We start from the raw sequence: 19,258 nt of genomic DNA, 5'->3' as shown, positions 1-19,258 counted from the left end.
GGGAGACAGACAGGGGTCTCGGGTTGTCACATCGTGAGTGACAGGAAGTGGGGAGGACGAGGGGGGAGGCGTCGGGCGTGGGCTTGTTGGACGGGGTTGGCTTGAGGTGCCCAAAGGCAAAGAGAAAAAAAATTGATTATGCAACGCATTATGCACTTGTTCCCTCCACCTCGCCTTATTTCCATATCCTTTTGTTGTCGGAGCTTGATGGGACCCGGCGCTGCGCCGGGGCACCTGCACCTCCATGCCAACAAAGTCCTGTCTGATCTGCTGCCACTGTTAACATATCTGCACATGCATATTCACAGAGTGGTGCAAACACACAAGGGGGGGTAAAAGAAAAAAGAAAGAAAAAAAGGTGGTAATTATACGGAGCTGCAGGTGCCGCAGCATCGAGCTCCCACGTGGCAGAGTTTCACACACTGTCAAAGTCTCATTAATTCCTAGACATCATCATAACTGCGGAAGCCCGACAATGCTGATTGCCAGCTCCTGACGAGAGAGTCTGCGGGCTTCAGCAACAGGAACCTGGAGGAAGAAAAGTTTGTCTCTTACCTTCCTCTGCTGAATCAGGCTGGAAAAAAAGGCAGAGAGACAGAAAGACACTCCACATCTCCACTCCAGAATGACACTGACAGACAGAGAGGAAGGGAGAGCAGCAGGAAAAACAGAGACAGAGGGAGATGGAGTGTGTGACAGAGTGGGAGGAGGAGGAGTCTGTTTGCTCCTTTTTTCTTTTTTCCACGGAGAAAGAGGGAGTGAGGGAGGGGAGATGGAGGGAGGGTGGTGGTGGCGGATGAATGAACGAAGGAGGGAGTCAAGAAAATATTTACAGAGCGGCAAACCATTGCTGTTGAGGAGTAAGATGGGAGAGTGGGGGGGCAGGAATAAATGAAGACATCAGAAAGAGGGAGAGGAGCGCAGTGAAAGTTATTTTTGCAGGTCTGCCAGACAGAGGAGATGAATACAAGTTTGTCCGGTCTTCACAAACCGCTTTCATGACTTGTCTAAAGTCCATTTCCAACTGGCATCCCTCGCATGTCCGGACTCTGCGCTAACTTGCATTTTTAAAGCTGTGGCATGTGGGAGTTCTTTTATTTACATTTCTTTTGTGTGTGTGTGTGTGTGTGTGTGTGTGTGTGTGTGTGTGTGTGTGTGGGTGTGTGTGTGTGTGTGTGTGTGGTGTGTGTGTGTGTGTGGGGGGTGTGTGTGTGTGTGTGTGTGTGTGTTGATGTCAATTTGGTGGGAAAAAAAAGAAAAAAAAAACATAATTCAGAAATGATTTTGGATGTTCTCCATGTACTTTTGGTGGTTTCTCTCTTCCTGACAACCCCCGCTGTTTATTCCTCTCAGACACACTCCTCGCCTCTCAAGGCAGATCACCCAGACAGCGTGCACTGACAAACTCACACGCACACACTGCACGCACACTCACAGAGCGTCATACACCTGCTGGTCTCTGCACGCCCCTCACTGGACGATCTGCAGAACTGCAGCGTTTTGCAGGGTTTTCATGCTCCAGTTCATGTGATCAGTCAGACCGCCGCGGCCTCTGACACTGAAGATGCAGCTCGTTGGTTTGACACAGTTAGATGGCCCGGTTCCCAGCCAGCCAGCCAGCCAGGGGGTTCTGAGCCCAAAGCTACGTGATCCAACAGGGCAGAAGACCTGAAAACAAAGAGAGGTAAGAAATGTAGCAATCAGAACCACTGCTACACACAAAAGCCTTATTTTACTTTATTCTATTTTTCTGTTACTCTGAAGGTTTAACTTTATTATATGTCCCTTAAATTCACAAGACAATTATACAAATTCATATAAATAAAGGCAAACAAATGAAAATGAAGATATGAAGTATAAATTGAAAGAGAGACATAAACAAATAAAGAGAAAGCAAAGAGTTAACAGGTTGTATGACAGGCGACTAACATAATATTAGATTCCAACACAGCTTAAACCTGCTGTAGGTAACAATCTTTTTTCATGTACTTCTAAGATAATCTGTGAATTTTTATTTAGCTCTTCTGCCTTCTCCCAGTAGTCCCAATGCCATCTGCAGAAACACACCATTGAGTCAAAAAACAACCAATCAGAGCGCTAAGACCCTGCTCCTGGCTCTGATTGGTTGTTTCTGATGTGGAGCAGTTCTTTAAATGCAAATGGAAACAATTGCACTAGAAGGAGGTTGATCTTATTTTCACCGATTATCTGTCTCATACCAAACTGTCACAACATAGTGATACTTTTAACAAAGTAAGATGCAGTAATATAGCCATGCTAAAACATGAGATTAAGAGAAAGAATTTCGCCTGGGTCATGAGACACCGCTACTGGACGACTGAAGGCTGGAAGAAAGTTTATGGAAAGATGAATCAAAATTTGAAATCTTCAGTTCAACACACAGAATCGTTGTTCACCATCAAGTAGGCAAAAGGTGGGTTCCAGTGCATGTGGCGTCAACTGTCTAATATGGAGTGTGATAATCTGAAGCTGTTTCGATGGATCCACTTTTGGTGAAAAAAAAAAAGGCTACCACACCCCTCTGCAGCGCCATGCAGTACCCTGTGCCACGCGTCCAATTGGTCAAGGATTCCTCCTTCAGCAGGACAATAAACCAAAACATAAGTCCAAGCTATGCCAGAACTACTTCAGGAAAATTTAACAAGATGCTAAGTTTGAAAGCATGACTTAGAGCCTGTCAAGCTGGTTTGGGATGAACTGGACAGAAGAGAGAAAGCAAAGCAACACACAAGTGCCACAGATATGGGAAAAACTTTCTAAAGATCATTTGATTTCTGTTGTAGAAAGAATGCCACAAGTGTGTTCAGCTGGTTAATCTGCCAAAAGTGGCTATTTTAGAGGGTCAAAATCTTAGAATAAATTATGAAGTTAATTCCTGTTTTAACTCCAATTTGAATGTTTTCACTATAGAGTGCGATGAGACAATGAACTGCACAAAGTCCAATAACAAACTTGGAAAACTGCCTTGTAAAACTTTTGACTAGTGGAAAAATATTCTTCTGGCTATTTTGACTCTTTCTTTTTTCATGGAAAATACTGTTGAGACACCTTGGACAATAATTGCACTGGAAGGGTAAACATGCAGATTGCCCCAGAAGCTTTTGTTTTGATATTCATTCTTATTTTTAACGTTACTTTTATACGTCTCCATTCTCCTTCCTATTCAGATTTTTGACAATGTTCTTCATATTTTCTTTTCTTCCATTTTGTACAATTGATTTACTGTTGCAGTTACATTCACTGAAACTGAGTGTAAACATCTCAGTATCGGTGAGATGCATACACTCAGTTTCAGTTTTTGAAATTAGGGAAACACACTCCTGTGAATGAGCTTTTATGACAACAGGAAAGGCAAATAGAGACAGCCACAGCGTGGAGTCGCGAATACTAGACAGGCCTAATAAAGTTTTACAGACCAGTAGTTACATTAAACATTCATGACAGCTAAATACTGCAGCAGCTGGGACCATACAGAGAAAACACACACACACACATGAACATCCTCATCAGTTATAGCCACACGTTACACATGGCAAGCTTAAATTACAACTTACAACAAAGGTCAGCTCTCATCTAAATGTGACTGTCGGTATGTAGTTTGACTGGCTTTATTTACACAACTATTCTATTAAACAGCAAAATATACAAATTGTACATGAGAATATCTTGAATGGCAAAGCAGCATTAATGTGTTGTCTTTAACAATTGTGCAAAGAGCAAAGGAAAACATGAAACTAACAGCAAAACACGAGACTAAAAGTGAATAAAACAAATTTTGTAAGCCAGAAAAAGACATTTCAGAATAAATATCACTTTTGATGAAGGAGTCTGACGGCTGAATGCAAGAGAAAAGATGAAATGAGAAAAGCGCTTCCTCATCCAGTTTATGCAAACCCAGAAGAAAAATGCAACAGTATGAGAATCAATCCGGTTTTGAGCAAGGCCAAAACCAGCTGATCTTGACGCAGCAACTTGAGTCTGCAGAATACTCACACTTGATGTCAAGATATCAGTAACAAGTTTACATCTTTAATGAAACATTTTGTGCGTTAAACACTGAAATAAATACAGTCCATTTAGTGTCTCTAGTCAACATCACAATCTCACAAGGCTGGTGACTTACAGGATGTGTTGTACGTTAAGATGTAAGTAGACAGGACTAATGAGAACACATTATTTCAAACGGGAAAAATACCATTTCATAGACGATAAAATGACCTGTGATTCAGTAGTTTTTGCTGACATAATTTCAAGTACAATAAAGCCTTTAAATATTTACAAAAAAAAAAAAAAGAAAAAAAAGAACCTGAGTTTCTTTAATTTAACCACGTTTGCATAATGTAAAGAACAAGGTTACGGCAGGATTATTTTTTCCTTGTTTTCTGCAGTGAAATCCTTAAACAGGAGCCATAAAGCTTACTCTTGTGCTGTAGGGGAAACACTTTTAACACAGTGTTTTATTTTTAATTCAGGGAGCATTTTCTGTTTTTACAAAAATATCAGATTTACTGTAAGTCTCCGACGAACCTGTTCTTGCCCTGTTTCCTTATCAGCTCAAACACAGTCGAATGTAAAATTTAAAAACCTAAAAACAGAAAAATGCTGTCATGAGGTGTCAGTGACAGCAAGGAGAAATGTCCTTTATGTGCTTAAAAACATGTATTCAGTGTTTTAAAATTACATTTTTCACCCTCGCAGGGGGTCTTCTAGCAGTGCTTTATCTGCTTCTACTCAACCTTGTCCTCCAGTGGCAGCAAAGCAAAGTGTTTTTCAAAGGGACTTTTTTAATTCTTTAATTAATTTAGGGACCAAACTGACTTCATAAAATACCAGCTTTTCAGGCTTATCCTCAATACAAAACCGAGTAATGCCTACAACCTTTGAACACTGTGGGCAGCTGAAAATTCAAATATACATTGATCCTCTTATGTAACACAATGAAACGAGCCAGGACTGAAGATATCCTTAAACACTAAGCACCGGTGCAGCAGTCAGGTTTGGTCAGGATTAACCCTGCTCAAACTTTTAGGTTTTATTAATTATAACTATTATTATTATTATTCATGGGGGAAATATTGTACAAAGTAATTTAAAAGGAGTATAGTAACTTTTTGACTCATACAAGAAGAAGCTGCAGTTTATTTTCCCTCCATACCAACCAATTTTATTACTGATTCTCGGAGGGCAGATCCATGGGAAGTTATTATGAGGACAGGTTCCCCGTGTCTGGCGTGAAGACGACAGGGCCAACCGCCGCCGTGCCAGTGGGTTTGCCGCCGAATCCCTGCTCGATTTCATCGAATGTCCGTCCTTTGGTTTCAGGGACTCGCAGGTAGGTGAAGATGAAGAAGAGGATCAGGAGGACCATAAAGATGAGGAAGACGTACGGGCCGCAAAGTTCCTGAAAGAAGGATATTTGTTATGCTGCACATTTTTTTTATGTTGCAATAAAAACGTCAACGCATTTTTCTTGGATTTTCTGTTTGGTTCTTTGTCTGACGCATGATGAACCCCTGTCCAAGTCTCGCGTGTTTTGGACTCCATCCCTGTACCCATAAGTCTGAACAACTCCTTCATGGGAAGCATCCCCACAGCATGATGCTGTCACTATTGTGTGTCACAATGATGTCCCGGTTCATGAGCACTGTCAGTTTATCTCAACTATAGCACTTTACGAGTGAGCCAGAAGGTTCAGTCTTGGTCTCATCTGACTGAAGCCCTTTCCTTCACATAATTCCTGAGACGTTTTATGGTTTTATTTCATAGCTTTCTTCATGCCAGGCTGGATTACTATGTCTCCATGGACACAGGCAGAGTGTAACTACTTCTGAAAGTATTAGACGTATTAGAGTAAAGCGGTCTGAGTGCAACACATTTTCAGGTTTTCGAACATTTTGAAAATTACATTTTGAATTATTTTCCTTCCACTAATCTATACATGTTACTTTGTCTTGGCCCGTCTTAAGAAATAACAGTGAAATACATGGAGGTTTGCAGTTGTAATCTGACAAAATGTGGAACAAAATTTAAGGGAATAAATATGGTCATAAGCCACTGTATGAGTAATAATCTGTTGCTAAATACCTCCAGTTTGGGAAATCCCAGCCCCACCAAGAAGTTGGCGGTCCAGTTGGAGCAACCAGAAACGGCCATGGCTGCAGGTCGAGGCCCCTGAGAGAAGAGCTCAGCAACGATGAACCAAGGGATGGGACCCGGACCCATCTCGAAGCTGGCGACGAAGGCGAACACGGCTATGATAGCCAGGTAACTCATAACCTGGTTGGTGCTCTGCATGGCGAGAATACAACAACTGAGGTAAAATGCATAACACAAAACCTAATGATAAATTAACTCATTGCATGTATGGCTCACCACTAAAGACAGGAAGATGGTCATGAGGAGGGCAGAGACCGCCATTCCTGCCAGTCCAATCAGGTGCAGTGTCCTTCTTCCAGCCCGCTCAACGAGGAACAGCTGAATCGCAGAGAGCAAGACTGGTCGATCAGTGGCCAGCAGCAGGAAACAAGATCTGAATAAGGACAATATGGACACTTACAGAGACGACGGTGAAGACAGTATTGACGATGCCGGCTCCGATGGTGGCAAAGATGGGCTTAGAGACACCAGCACTTTTAAATATGCCTGTCGAGTAGTAGAAAACCTGGAAAAGAAAACGGTTGTCATTGTTGAGTTTTAAATTAATAAAACATGGTCATTTAAGGGCGTCTTCCTCTGCTGTTCATGAGGATGGACAGTAACACTGAAATATCATGATACTCAAAAAATGTTAAATATAAAATTATCTTTATACATAGACAATTGATGGGTGTTCATTCATATTGAACACATATCTACATTTATCTATTTCAAAGTCTATATTCAAATTAATAGGCTTATAATTTATTTTTATAGAGCTAAATAAACTGGCGCTAAAAGGTTAACAGTGGACGGAAGATGGTTTTTCATCTGTCCATAGAGAATTGGTAACTATACATCTGCATCAATAACACACTTCTCTGCAGTTCTCTATCACTGAGCTTTGGAGACTTTAAGCTCTTAGCATAAATGTAGCTTCTCCTCCAATCTTGCTAGTCACAGTTCAACTTACTTTAACTTTTTTATTTTGCTCTGTCAATAAAGACAGAGCAAAATACACATCTGTCACTTATTTAATATGTTCTCTTGTCTTCCCCATTTGGAAGAGCGGGTAATAAAAACTGTATATTACTACAAAGAAGTTCCAGAAAACTGTGATCAACTTCTATACAGAAAAGTTGATTAAAAAGTTTCAGTTTTTTTTAAAAAAATCAATTTGTACAGATTTTACAGCAAAATATCAAGTACATCTCTTGATTTGGTGTTATGTTTTACCCTTACTTAGAGGCTGAGGAGCAGCTGACAATTCTGATTTATTAATTATGCAGAAGTACAATTTAAGTGTTTACTAAGCTTCAAGCAACAGAGTAAGTCGTTGTGTTTTCTGGGGCTTTCGTGCTCCTGAGGGAATGATTGTTTTTTTTCAGAGGGTAAACAGTCCATTATGTCCTGCAGGGAGTCCCATCAGGGATTTGAGTTTCCTTTTGCTTGCAGCTAAAAACAAGCTTCATTAGAAGTAAAAGTGAAGATTAGAAATGTTTTGTAATGCTACAAGGTATTTAGAGGTGTTAATACTCCTGATTTAAGTCCAGATATTTTTGTCCGATTCATTGTTTTTAGGAAAATATGGATGTGTGCAGCTTTAGCAGTGCTTCCATAAGGATATGGTTAAGAGAATGAGCTGCTTATTCTTAACCATGAACCTTATTCTTTATTGACACAAAGTCAATGAAGTTAATGTGTTCGGTGGAGTCCGATCAATGTTGGGTTCGCTGGGTGTTTGTCACGTCTAATGATGAATGTAGATAGCCTTGTTGCATAAGCCTGTTGTCAAAATCTTTAATAAAACACTTTATGGGACTCCACTCACACAGTCTGAAGATCTCTCGCTATGTGTTTGTCAGAAACAAGTTTAAGTCAAGCAGAGTGAGCGTTGCTGCTCGAGTTTAAAGATCTATGGTGAGCCATATGTGATGTATACTCACAGCGTTGATGCCAGACATCTGCTGTGAGAGCTGCAGGATGATGGCGATGATGATCGGCTGGCGGTAGTTTGGTGAGCGGAAGAGTTCAGGTATAGACACTTTCTTCTCCATAGCCATCTTAATGGCCTCCTCCTTCATCTCCTGAATGTCGGTATTCACATCATCGGTGCCGCGCAGACGCTCAAGGGCTGTGGCAAGAAGCGGATGAAATCAGTGGATGTAGACACAGAGTGAAAGGAGGACGCAGGTATTGTTTCAAAAATGTCAAAGACAACGCTACATGAGAGGAGGAAAAAACAGACCTTTCCTGGCCTCCTCCTCCTTGTTGAGGACGATGAGGAGGTAGCGAGGACTTTCAGGGCAGAAAGGAAGCATGACGCTCTGGATCACGGCCGGCAGGATGGTAAGAGCGAGCAGCATAGGCCACAGTTTGTCTGATCCCAAAACAGCCTCCAGACCGAAGACCTGAAACACAAAGAGGAAGAAATGAAGCACATACATCAGACTAAAATTAATTCAAGCTATATATTTATGCATGTTAGTTTAATGTATTTTTGACCACTTTTAGTTGATCTACCACATGAAATACCATTAAAACACATAGTTTGTGGTTGTAACATGAAAAAATGAAATAGTTCAAAGGGTATAAATACTTTTTCAGTCCATTGTCTTCCCAATAAGTTACAAAAGTGAGCAACAAAAATCAAAAGCTAAAAAAAAGCCTAAAGTAAGAAAACAAGCATACCTGCGACACCAGGATTCCAACAACAACACCCAGCTGGTGCAGGGTGCCAAAGGCTCCTCGCAGGGCAGTTGGAGAGATTTCGCCCAGGTACATCGGAGTCAGACCAGTGCAGAGACCGCAGAAAACACCTATGATCAATCGACCAAGGATGATCATCTCAAAGGAGCGACTCAAAGTTGATATTCCCATCAGACCACCACCCAACAGAGCCAGGACGTTCGAAAACAGCATTGATTTCCGCCTGGTTATTAGACAAAGAAACAGAGACAAACACGTCTGGATAGGAATTCATGAAAGCGACTGGATATCTTGTGAATGCCAGGTGCATTGCAATAAATTATAATGTTATCAAAAAGTTTATTCAACTTGAAGAAAGAAAACCCCATTCATACACATACTGTTGATTTATTACACAAACGGAGGGATATTTTCAACTGTTTGATTCTGTTCATTGAGATTATAATGGCTTACAGCCAACGAAAACACAGACACAAAATTGTGTTTATACACTCCACAGTGTATGGGCTCAGTACTTAGTATTTGTGCCTTTCTGAAGTTCCTTCAAACTCCAGGACTTTAATTTCCTATTTAAATTCAAAGTTTACTTTCTTCTGAAAAAAGATTTTGAACCACTGAACAACTCCTAGCCGTGTGAGTTCCTGTTTTCTCTGTAACATTTTTTTTTCTTTACTAAATTATCGAGTTATATACTTGGATACAACACTTACAGTCGGTTTTTTGAGCAATGATCTTTTATGGATTACGTTCTATGTGAAGGGTGTCTGCTGGACATTTGTCAAGTCAGCAGTGGTATTAAAGACCACACTTTAATGTTTTATGTAAGTGACATTTCTATTTTCTGATCAAATGAAACTGGGTTTTTATAATCTGTCGTTATCATCTAAAATAAAGTAAGTAAAACAAATCTATGAAATAAATATACTTCTCAATAACATTCTAAGTTATTGAGATGAAACTACAAAAATATTTTGCTTTGAATAGAAAACACTGTAAATATTCACATCTGGTCACCTGCCGAACTTGTTCACAACGACTCCAACAGAGAGCGACCCAATCATGCCACCCACACTGAAAATAGCCACAGCCACACTCCACACCATGGTGGTGTCTCCCGGGGAAAAAGGCTCTCCATAACGCTCGCTGGACACGTTCTGGAAAAAGGTTCGTAATTTCTGAAGAAAAATAAAAAGATTAAAAAAATGTTCATTTTAAAGCAAACTGAAATTTTAATTATGTCCACATGGGGGCAGAGTAGACCTCAGCACTGTTAAAATAGGCATGTCTGCTAAATAAATGAGGCCCATGTTTGGTACTACAGTCGTTACTTAGGTCGCAGTGACCCAGCTTGCACGGATAACACCAAATAGAGACTGCAAACATGAATGCAAAACTTGGCACACACCATCTCAGGTGCATTGATGACTCCTGTGTTGTATCCAAACTGCAGTGAGCCAATCGCTGCAGTTGAGACGCAGAAGATAAGGTAGGAGTTCAACTTGGTCTTGGACTGTTGGGAGAGAAAAAGGCAGAGCGTTATGGCAGGCCAGCGCAGATGAAAGCAGATGGAGCTCGTGTACAAATGGCTCCCTGGGTTTGAATGCTGGATGTGTCCAATTCCAGGCTAGAAACAAAGCTCTGGTTGTTTACACGAACATTGGTAATTACACAAAATGAGGCTTTTCTGTAAATGCTCTCCCTCTTGTTTTCAGATCAGCGCATTAACAGCTGCAGGCCGAGTTCTGAAAGCAGGTTTTAGCACACTGCACGTGTCCTGTGATTTGTGGGTCGGAGGTATTTCTCAGAAAAGGAGCTAAACAGGCGCTCAGAACGTTTTCTCCTACTGGTTTAAGAATTAAAGTGGGCTCAGCTTTTAATACCTGGCTAATTCACCTGACAAAAATTGGTTACTGTGCTGGGACAAAGTATTTGCCCTCTAACAGCCTTTTTTCTCTCCTTGATCACATCCAGATGTGTTAGAGCTTCAAATAAACTTTAATATTGGACAAGCATAACCTGAGCAAAAACAAAACACACATCCAGACCAATCTAACACACCAATACAGTTGTTTTACTTCTGCCAAATTGGAGGCTTTTTGAGGATGAACTCCATACTTATTGCTGTGAATGTGACAGGAATATCTGTTATATTAAAGCCTTTAAACTGGGGCTTGAATGGCAGACTCCAAAACCTTCAGCTTTGTTTTTTTATTTAGCCCCTTAGAGGATGCACCTTCATTTCCTGAAGCTATAACCAAAGTGATCATGAGGTTAAGCCCACAACCTCAAGATGTGGAATGATCTTCTCCTTTGGGATTTTCCAGAAGAGAGCAAAATTCATCTTTCTATCATTTACAGCAAGCTGTCCAGGGCCTGATAAGCAAAGCATTTCAAGATAGCACCAACTGTCTTATCAGTTCAAAAAACATTTAACACATTCTTCTGATGCCTCTAGGAGGAGTAATCATGGTACCCTTGGAGTAATTTTGATTAGTTGTGAAGGTTCACCACTATTTGATGTCTTCTCCATTTGTGGGTAATGGCACTCAGTGTGATTCAAAGGACTCCAAAAACCTTAGAAATGGCTTTGTGAGCCTTTCTGGACTAATAGATGGTTTGGTTGACTGTATTTCAATCTAATTTCTTTAGATTGCAGAAGGATGTGTTGCTTTTTGAGATATTCAAGTCTATATTTCATGCTGTTGTCTGACAGGTTCCCTTTAAGTTATTTATTGATTCTACAGATATATCAGTAATCTGACCATAATCACATTTTTAAATATGACCAGGTTGGTTTGGATAGATTTTCTTCTCCTGATAAACAAAACAGTTACTTGAAAACTGCACTTTATATTTTCTGGTTAGTCTGATCTTAGAATTTGTTTGATAAAATCAAAATGCAAGTGCAAAACAGAACAAATGTGTAATGTGGCTAATTCTTTCTCACAGTTCCCTACAAAGCTGCCAAAAGAGAGAATTGTAGAACGTAGCGAAGCAGAAATGAATCCAGGTGTTTATGAGGTTGTGGCTTTAAGCATGCTTTGTGGAGGCAGCACTCCAAAAAGTTTCATTTGATTTAAAAACCAGACCTTTCAAATGACTGAAACACCGAGTTCTTCCTGGGCAGTGGATTGAGTCTAATAGAAGAGATTTGTCATCCAAACAGCCTCATTATCAGACAGAAATGCTATTTTCCCCTCTCTATTTCCAATGCTGCTGACAACTTGAAAAAAAGCTGACTCATTGTGTACATTGTTTTGTTTAATTGGTTCCCATGCTCGCATCAAGAACCTTGTCAGGAACAAGCCGACCAAAATGAGCACAAAAAGGTCAGTCCTGTCTTTCATCATATCTCTTTCTGCGCAGATTACGTAAATCAGCCCTCAAACATTATTAAAATTCCCTCCTCGGGTTATTCAGGTCAAACAGTTTCAAAATGAAGCTCAGAAAGTCTCTAGAAATGAAACAACCTGTTCTTACACAGTCTGCCATTTATCTTCTTTTTTTACTCTAAGAGAGAAGCAGTATGTCTGCAGCTGCTTGCATCTCTTAACGTAAAGCTCCAGCCGCGTCACTATGAGCCAGCAAAAAACAGGAAGCCCTGGATATTTTTTTTATGACAAATGGCAAGTCAATGATAACATTGAAAAAAAAAAACGTCAGTCGGTGACACATCTAGTGTTAGCAGAAAATCTCACATCCTAAATTTCAAACGCTGTAATTAAAGTGATGTGAAAACTTGTGACAGTGGTTTAGCTTTACTTTGCTCGCAGGTTTGGGTTGCAAATGTTTTCAAGAGGAAACAGCATTTTTGTCTTAAAATGCAATGCAAAGATCCAAGATAAAATAACAACATACAAGCGAAGGAACCAAAAACAGCAAAAATGGCATGCATTTTATTCCATTACGGTGCAGAACAGAGCGAATGCATGTGGATTGACAAATGTTAATGTTATTATGTGCAAGACACTGTATTTCTGATGATCTAGAGAATGTCAGACTCATAATAACCCACAGCAAAAATGATCAGAGTATGAATAACATGCAACTCAAAACAGGGAGCGGCCATCTATGCAAGAAGCAGCAGTGTCATATGATCATTCCATGACTGGATGAGGGGTTGTAGCAACATGTTTCAGAGCTGGCGGTTGCACAGACATGCAGTCTGTTATATGCATGTCATGGAGGCTGGCTACGCAGCATGTTGCACAACATCTCAGATTTACAGTAAGAATGATCAGGATTTGAATAAGATTACCCAGTAATATATTACTAAAAGTTGAGATGACTATGTGATGTGTCTTAGTTCTTGTTTGGATATATTGAAATCGGACATCCTCTGTAAAGCTCCATTGTCCTACTTTTTTTTTTTTTTTTTTTTTACTTTTCTTACAGTCACTGGAAAATAATTGACTTATTAAAAGCCACAAGCGATTACACTGGTCCTGATTTTCTTTGCAATGCTTAACTTCCACATTCATGCCATCTTGCAATTAGTTTCTCCATCATAGGTGAAGCAAATATTTTAAGCAACATCCACAAATGGAGCAACTGCTTGCAAAAGACCAACTACAACAAATGTTTGAGAAGGTGCAGTTTGTTATTAAGAATACAAAAATTGTATTTGTTACTTTAAAAAGAATCTTTGTACAAATCTTGTTTCATTCTGCTAGACATTGCTAAAAACATCTTGCATGTATGTGGTAGAAAAACTTCAAACTCCACAAATGTACTATTCCTAAGGTTTAAAGCCCTTCAAATAAGTTACGCAATTAAAACAGCAATGACCCTCCAACCATTAATAACAGCTTATTTCTGTTACTTGACAAAAAGCTACAAATTCCAAAGAGGTGATATTCTGTATGACAAAGTATTAGAGCCATACTAAAAATATATATAGAATTACAACAATAAAGTTTTACTAATGCAACAACAAAGTCGTAGTATTACAAGAATAAAATACTACGACTTTATTCTTGTAATACTCCTCGTGTTATTCAGGAGTATAACACGAGGAGTAACATAAAATACTACGACTTTATTCTTGTAATATTATTTTCTAAGCACAGCCCTAATACTCCAATTTCCCTGAGGGTAAATCCCAAAGGGATGAATACAGTTTCTATCTGTCTCTGTCTGTCTGTCTGTCTGTCTGTCTGTCTGTCTGTCTGTCTGTCTACATGCAGTTGTAGACCCACATGTTTTCCTCACTGCAGTGTGTTTCTCAACTTCAAGCTTCTTGCTTGGTTCCTTAAATAAACATTTGTTGAATCAAGAGATGTTTAAACAATGCACTTTTTGAAAGACCCTCTGTTCAGTAAAAGATAGCAAGACTTTTCAACTCAGAAGGCTCAAATCAAAGTAAACTGGTGTTGAAGTCTAACTTGAGTTGGACGTGCTTTGTGATTGCATCAAACTGGGCCCAAGTATCACCTCTATTGATCACAAATCAATACCTCAGAATGACTGTCAGCTGAAATAATTACAGTGTTTCGGTCTTAAATAAAAGCTCCTACATCATGCAGCATATTTTCATTCTAGTTATAATATAGCAAATATTATGACACTCTGCAATAACACCAGTTTTACTTGATATAAAACTTTCAGATTAACATGTAAGGGCTCTGCTTTTGCTACACATTTTCTTCAGTGTCATCCCACTTTTGAATACAATTGAACTGAATGCAGTAAACCTAAGGACACACAAGTCCCATCTTGCCCCCTAAGAATCCTGCCTTACTTTTCCCATCCTTAGTCATGTCCTGAAAAGCTCAACTCACATCCAGAGCTCCTGAGTGGAAAAATACTCCGGTACTGGAACCAGGAGTTCTGTTACCCAATTTGATAATCTCACACATCCATTACAGTGTTACTAATGTGGTATAGAAACAACAGAACTTGAATGTTATTGCTAAATAGTTGCTAAAAGATAGTATAACATGAGAATGGCTTTTTGTTTACCCTGTCCTCCTCCAGCTCCTGCATCTTGTTCGTTGCTCCTTAAGAGATATGAGGGTGAACACTTCTGGGACTCTTCAGAGATGGGTGTCTCTACTGCCTAACAAGCAAGCTCTTCTTGGATAACTGCTGCAGGAAAACCTGAAAACAATCAAAACAAATAAAAATATATTAAAACAAACACACACAAAACAAGATTTAGAGCCTTCAGTACAATAACTTTAAAAAGAAAATTTCCAACGCATCTTCTCAATATCAAATCTGAGGAAAACTAGTCTGAAAGCGTTTACCGCAGAACACCAGTCGCCTGAACAACGGGAGATGCTGACTTGAACCATGAATGAATTCAGCAGACAGACACTCAAACTTAACAGCAAACTCCTCCCTTCTCTTCCGCACTCAACTCTCCTCTTTTGCTACTCCAGTTTATGACCCCGCGACAGCTTCAACTTTTCACACAGCAACTGCATGAACTGTTTCTCATGATCGCTAATAATACATACAGTAAGTTCATCGTGGAAACTTCATATTGTGATCGGGCTTACACAATTAAATTCGAATAGTGTATTTCTCTAAGACGAGGTTATAAACACATTTGTAATATAAAGCATGGCAATAAAAAGAAATGAAATAAAAATGACTAATTACCTTTAAAGTGAAGTGGTTTTTTTATTAATATTTTGTTTCAATAAATAAATCCTCTCCAGCTGAGTTTGCTCTGATAAGTGTTCACTCTATCTGCGTTGGGGGGTTTTATACTGACTGACACAACCTCGTCCACACGTTACAAAGCGCGTCCTGAGCAAATAAGAGCATCTCAAGTGAGTAACGCATCCGCGCAGTGATGTCTGCGGAAACGCAGCAGACGCGCCATCGCGCGGATACGTGCTCCGGCGAACGTCGACACGTACCGCGCATTTCAAAAGGGCGGGGCAGGGGCGGCAGAAGAAAACCCTGCTGGGTGAATGGAGGCTCTGTCCGGCTGCCGGTGGCCCCGCTGGGCGCCCACCGGGGCAGCTATAACAAAGGCTGGACGCCCCACAGGTCAGACCCAAAGCCTGGTCATGCAGAAATCATGAGACCGGCTCAGTGGGAGGCAAACGAACCGGCCCCCGATTAATTCTGCCCCTAATGTAATCTTTACAGCTGCTGAAAGCTTATTTATGAACCTAAGGAAATTATCCAGGACAAAAAAAAAAAAAGGAAACAAAGAAAGAAAGGTAGCATTTGAAAGTTTTTCTCCCTGTCTTAATGAATATCGTTCATAAATTCATAACTACTTGGGCCTAAATGCGGTCCAAAACACTGCTGTAAGCAATTTTTTGTGGAAGCTCACTGTCAGTAAAGTTGAGGGAAATATACCACAAACACAGACAGAACTGATACAGGATAGAAAGAATACAAACTAAACTAATTTAATGAAACATAATTGAAGTACCTGCAGGGTATACCTCCAAAGAAGAAGGTAGCATGCATGAGAGGTGAAGAAGAAAGTGCAGGAAGGGTGGAGTGGTTGGAGGGATTTGTGACAGAGGTGCAATATACACAGGTAGTGTCAATGATGCAATAAGACTTGCCCAACAAGCCCAACAACATAGTAAGGACTAATTTGACTCCCTTTAATTTCATTCAGCCTGAGCTGAACCCTGTGGTCTATTGGACTGAGGATTTATCTCATGTGAATATTGCAGATTTAAATCATCCAGTAAGCCACAGCATTGCCACCAGCAGAGAACTGGGCTTTTACCACATATACAGCAAAAATTTAAACACAGTGCCTTGAAGACGTATTGATACCGTAGAGTGTTTTTTTTTTGTTTGTTTGTTTTAATGTGAAACCACAAATTTCAACATGTGTTATTAGAGTTTTGAGTTAAAGCAGATCTGAAGTTTTTGGATGTTTTTTTCACTGAGTCTGCAACTCTTTTGGGGTGTGTCTACCAGCTTTGCTGTTCGTTCTTTGCAAATGAGCTGAAACTCTGTCAGATGGCGAGAAGAACTTATGAACATACTTTTTCAGGGTCACCCTCCCCGCCCCCACAGATTCCCATTTGAATTTTGGTCTCCATGACCGTGCAATTCTATTTTATTAATATACCCATCTAAACCATTCTATCATACAGTAGCTCGAATGCTGGCCTGGATTTGTGCTGGATTGTTTCCGCATTCTGGATTGTTCTGCAAGCCAAAGCATCTCTAAAGATGTTGAGAAAAGTAACTGATAGTGGACGAAGTTACAGTGAAACAAATAAAACAAACTAGCAAAGCACATTACATATCCTCACAACTTGAGGGCCCTTTCAGGGGAATCGCCATGAAATTGGGACAATATGAGGCTCCACAGTTGACAGTGGATGATAGAGAGGAAAAACCAAACGTGAAATCAAAGGAATTGTCTGTAGATTTCCGACACAGGATTGTGCTGAGGCACAAACCTGGTGAAGGATACAGAAACATTCCTGCTGCTCTGAAGGTCTCAATGAGCTCAGTGGCCTCCATCATCGGTTACAGCAAGAGAACTCTATGGCAACGCAGCCCCTTTCCGCAGTCTGGCTGCGCGCGCATCCGCCGTGTTTACAAACAAATAATCCCTCCATGGTTTTCAGGCAGAGCAAGTCAACTGGTTGAAATGTCGTGTTGTTGTTCAAATTAAGGTCAAAAGAATACACGCTATAAAAATTTTCTTTGCATGTGTGATAATGCGTGACAAAAACGTTTTGCCATTAACAGGTTGAGTCATGATTAATTTTGTACTAATAATTCAAATAAATTTATACATTTTGTTTATTTAATCGACTGAAACTTTAGTATAATTAAAAACCAGACAAAAACTAAAACGATTCCGATGACTAAACTTAAATTATATTAATTTCGTCCAAAGTCTAAGACTAAAACAAACATTTGCTGTCGAACACTAGCTTTGTTTCGGAACTGAAATACAACAGAAAGGAAATGCATTACTAGTTAATATGCTACTCACCTTTCTACATTTCTTTTGTATGTCTATGTGCCTTTCAAACACATACTTACAAAGTTTTCCCAGGATATAAAGCGACTAAAGTACTTTCAGGTCTTCATGAGTCCTTTACTCTCTCCCAACTGCCTCAAATCTTGTTGACATGGTTACCGAACGGAGAAAATTCGGTAACCATTTTTCAGCAAAAGATAGTTTGCTGACAAAGAGCGATCACTCGGCCACATTTTTAAAAACACATTATAACAAAGACTTTTGTAATACAAATGTGATACTCTGATCAATTTTAAAACCAATCTTAGCACGAATTCAGTCACACAGATTTCTAACTATGAACTTACTTACCAATTTGTTAATGTCAAAATAGTGCCAAATTATTTGGCATTTTTTGGTCAAATGTAACAGATTATGTTTTAAATGCCTGGTTTAACACATGAAGTGGGCTTTTATGTGTTTAGCTCATGGATACACTGCAGCATTGCCACAGAAAGGAGCACCAATAGGTTATCTCTTTGGTAATTGAAAAGTCAGTAAAAGAGTCTAGAGAGTTCTAAAGTGGAAACGCAGACAGCTGGAGACGTCCTGAACAGTTTAACTGACTCCCACTAATTGATGTACAATCAGTATTGAACGCACAGAGACCGGAAGATAAAGACCCACTGTAATGGAACATTTCATAATGTGCTCCTCACTCCTCTTCTGCTTTATGTACTTCTTCACAGTAATATCATGAGCTTGGTCAAGCTGCTCTCAAGTCTTATGCTGCGTCAAAAACAGCAGGGGAGAGCTCCTTGATCCCGGAGACTTAGTGTTACTTCCCCAGTAAGACTTATCTGCCCTCTTTAGCATGAAAGAACAACAATAGACAAATGGCAAGACCATCGGTGTTGGGCTCCACAGAGTTCTTGGTACATAAGAATCAGGGATTCACACCTATTGTCCAATCAAGTCTCCTCTGACCAGAACCTACAAAAAGTAACCAGACTGACAGTAACCAGTCAAGCAGACTGACAGACTCCTTTGACTCTGTATTTCTGCTCTTCCCTTTTCAAGGTTTTAAGAAATTTCTTATTTTCTTCTCATCCAGACTCTTGTTGAAGTAATTTTTTCCACAACACACACTGACATACTTTGTTATGCACAAGCTCATTCCAATGGTTTTACTATAAGAGGCCAGAGTTTATGTGAGCATATTTCATTCTTATTGCTACACATTTAAACCATGCCTCTATGTGTTTTAAGGTTTTGATAACTGATTGTCTAATGTTCTGGCTTTTCTCATATGTCTCCAGAAACCATAAAAAGCCTTAGAAACAACAGCTTTTTAGCACAAAGACAAGGGAAACAAAAGGAATTATTAAAGAGCAATACACAAGAGTGGGAAGCTGAAAGACAAAAGAGAGGCATCCTGCAGGAGATGAACCTCTCTGCTGGCCCTTAGATGAATAGACAAGATTCACG

The 19,258-nt window shown here is 39.8% G+C and overlaps 2 protein-coding genes across 3 annotated transcripts in view; both read right to left on the bottom strand.

The window, feature by feature from the left end:
- The window catches only part of ephb6 (eph receptor B6), a 57,094-nt gene extending 55,973 nt beyond the window's left edge, over window positions 1-1,121 (bottom strand). The window contains exon 1 of the mRNA XM_055047582.1: window positions 556-1,121. Coding sequence (XP_054903557.1) covers window positions 556-613 — 58 coding nt within the window. The 5' untranslated portion in view covers window positions 614-1,121. The remainder of the gene's footprint in view (window positions 1-555) is intronic.
- Window positions 1,122-1,279: 158 nt separating this feature from the next.
- Window positions 1,280-17,931, bottom strand: slc2a3b (solute carrier family 2 member 3b). Of its 2 annotated transcripts, none has more exons than XM_055047581.1 (11): window positions 17,804-17,931; window positions 14,827-14,964; window positions 10,271-10,375; window positions 9,880-10,040; window positions 8,848-9,088; window positions 8,405-8,567; window positions 8,103-8,290; window positions 6,578-6,682; window positions 6,394-6,495; window positions 6,106-6,309; window positions 1,280-1,668 (listed from the first exon to the last, which is right to left on the bottom strand). In XM_055047581.1, exons 2-11 carry the CDS (start codon window positions 14,848-14,850, stop codon window positions 1,471-1,473), a joined length of 1,491 nt encoding a protein of 496 aa, XP_054903556.1. In that variant the 5' UTR covers window positions 14,851-14,964; window positions 17,804-17,931; the 3' UTR covers window positions 1,280-1,470. The 2 variants fall into 2 exon arrangements, with proteins under 2 accessions (XP_054903556.1, XP_054903555.1); XM_055047580.1 differs by lacking the exon at window positions 1,280-1,668 and adding an exon at window positions 3,340-5,422.
- Between the last annotated feature and the right edge of the window lie 1,327 nt (window positions 17,932-19,258).

This window comes from Poeciliopsis prolifica, unplaced genomic scaffold, assembly GCF_027474105.1.
Source record: "Poeciliopsis prolifica strain line A6 unplaced genomic scaffold, Auburn_PproV2 SCAFFOLD026, whole genome shotgun sequence".
Taxonomy (NCBI): domain Eukaryota; kingdom Metazoa; phylum Chordata; class Actinopteri; order Cyprinodontiformes; family Poeciliidae; genus Poeciliopsis; species Poeciliopsis prolifica.
This window is presented reverse-complemented; position numbering and strand designations above follow the sequence as displayed.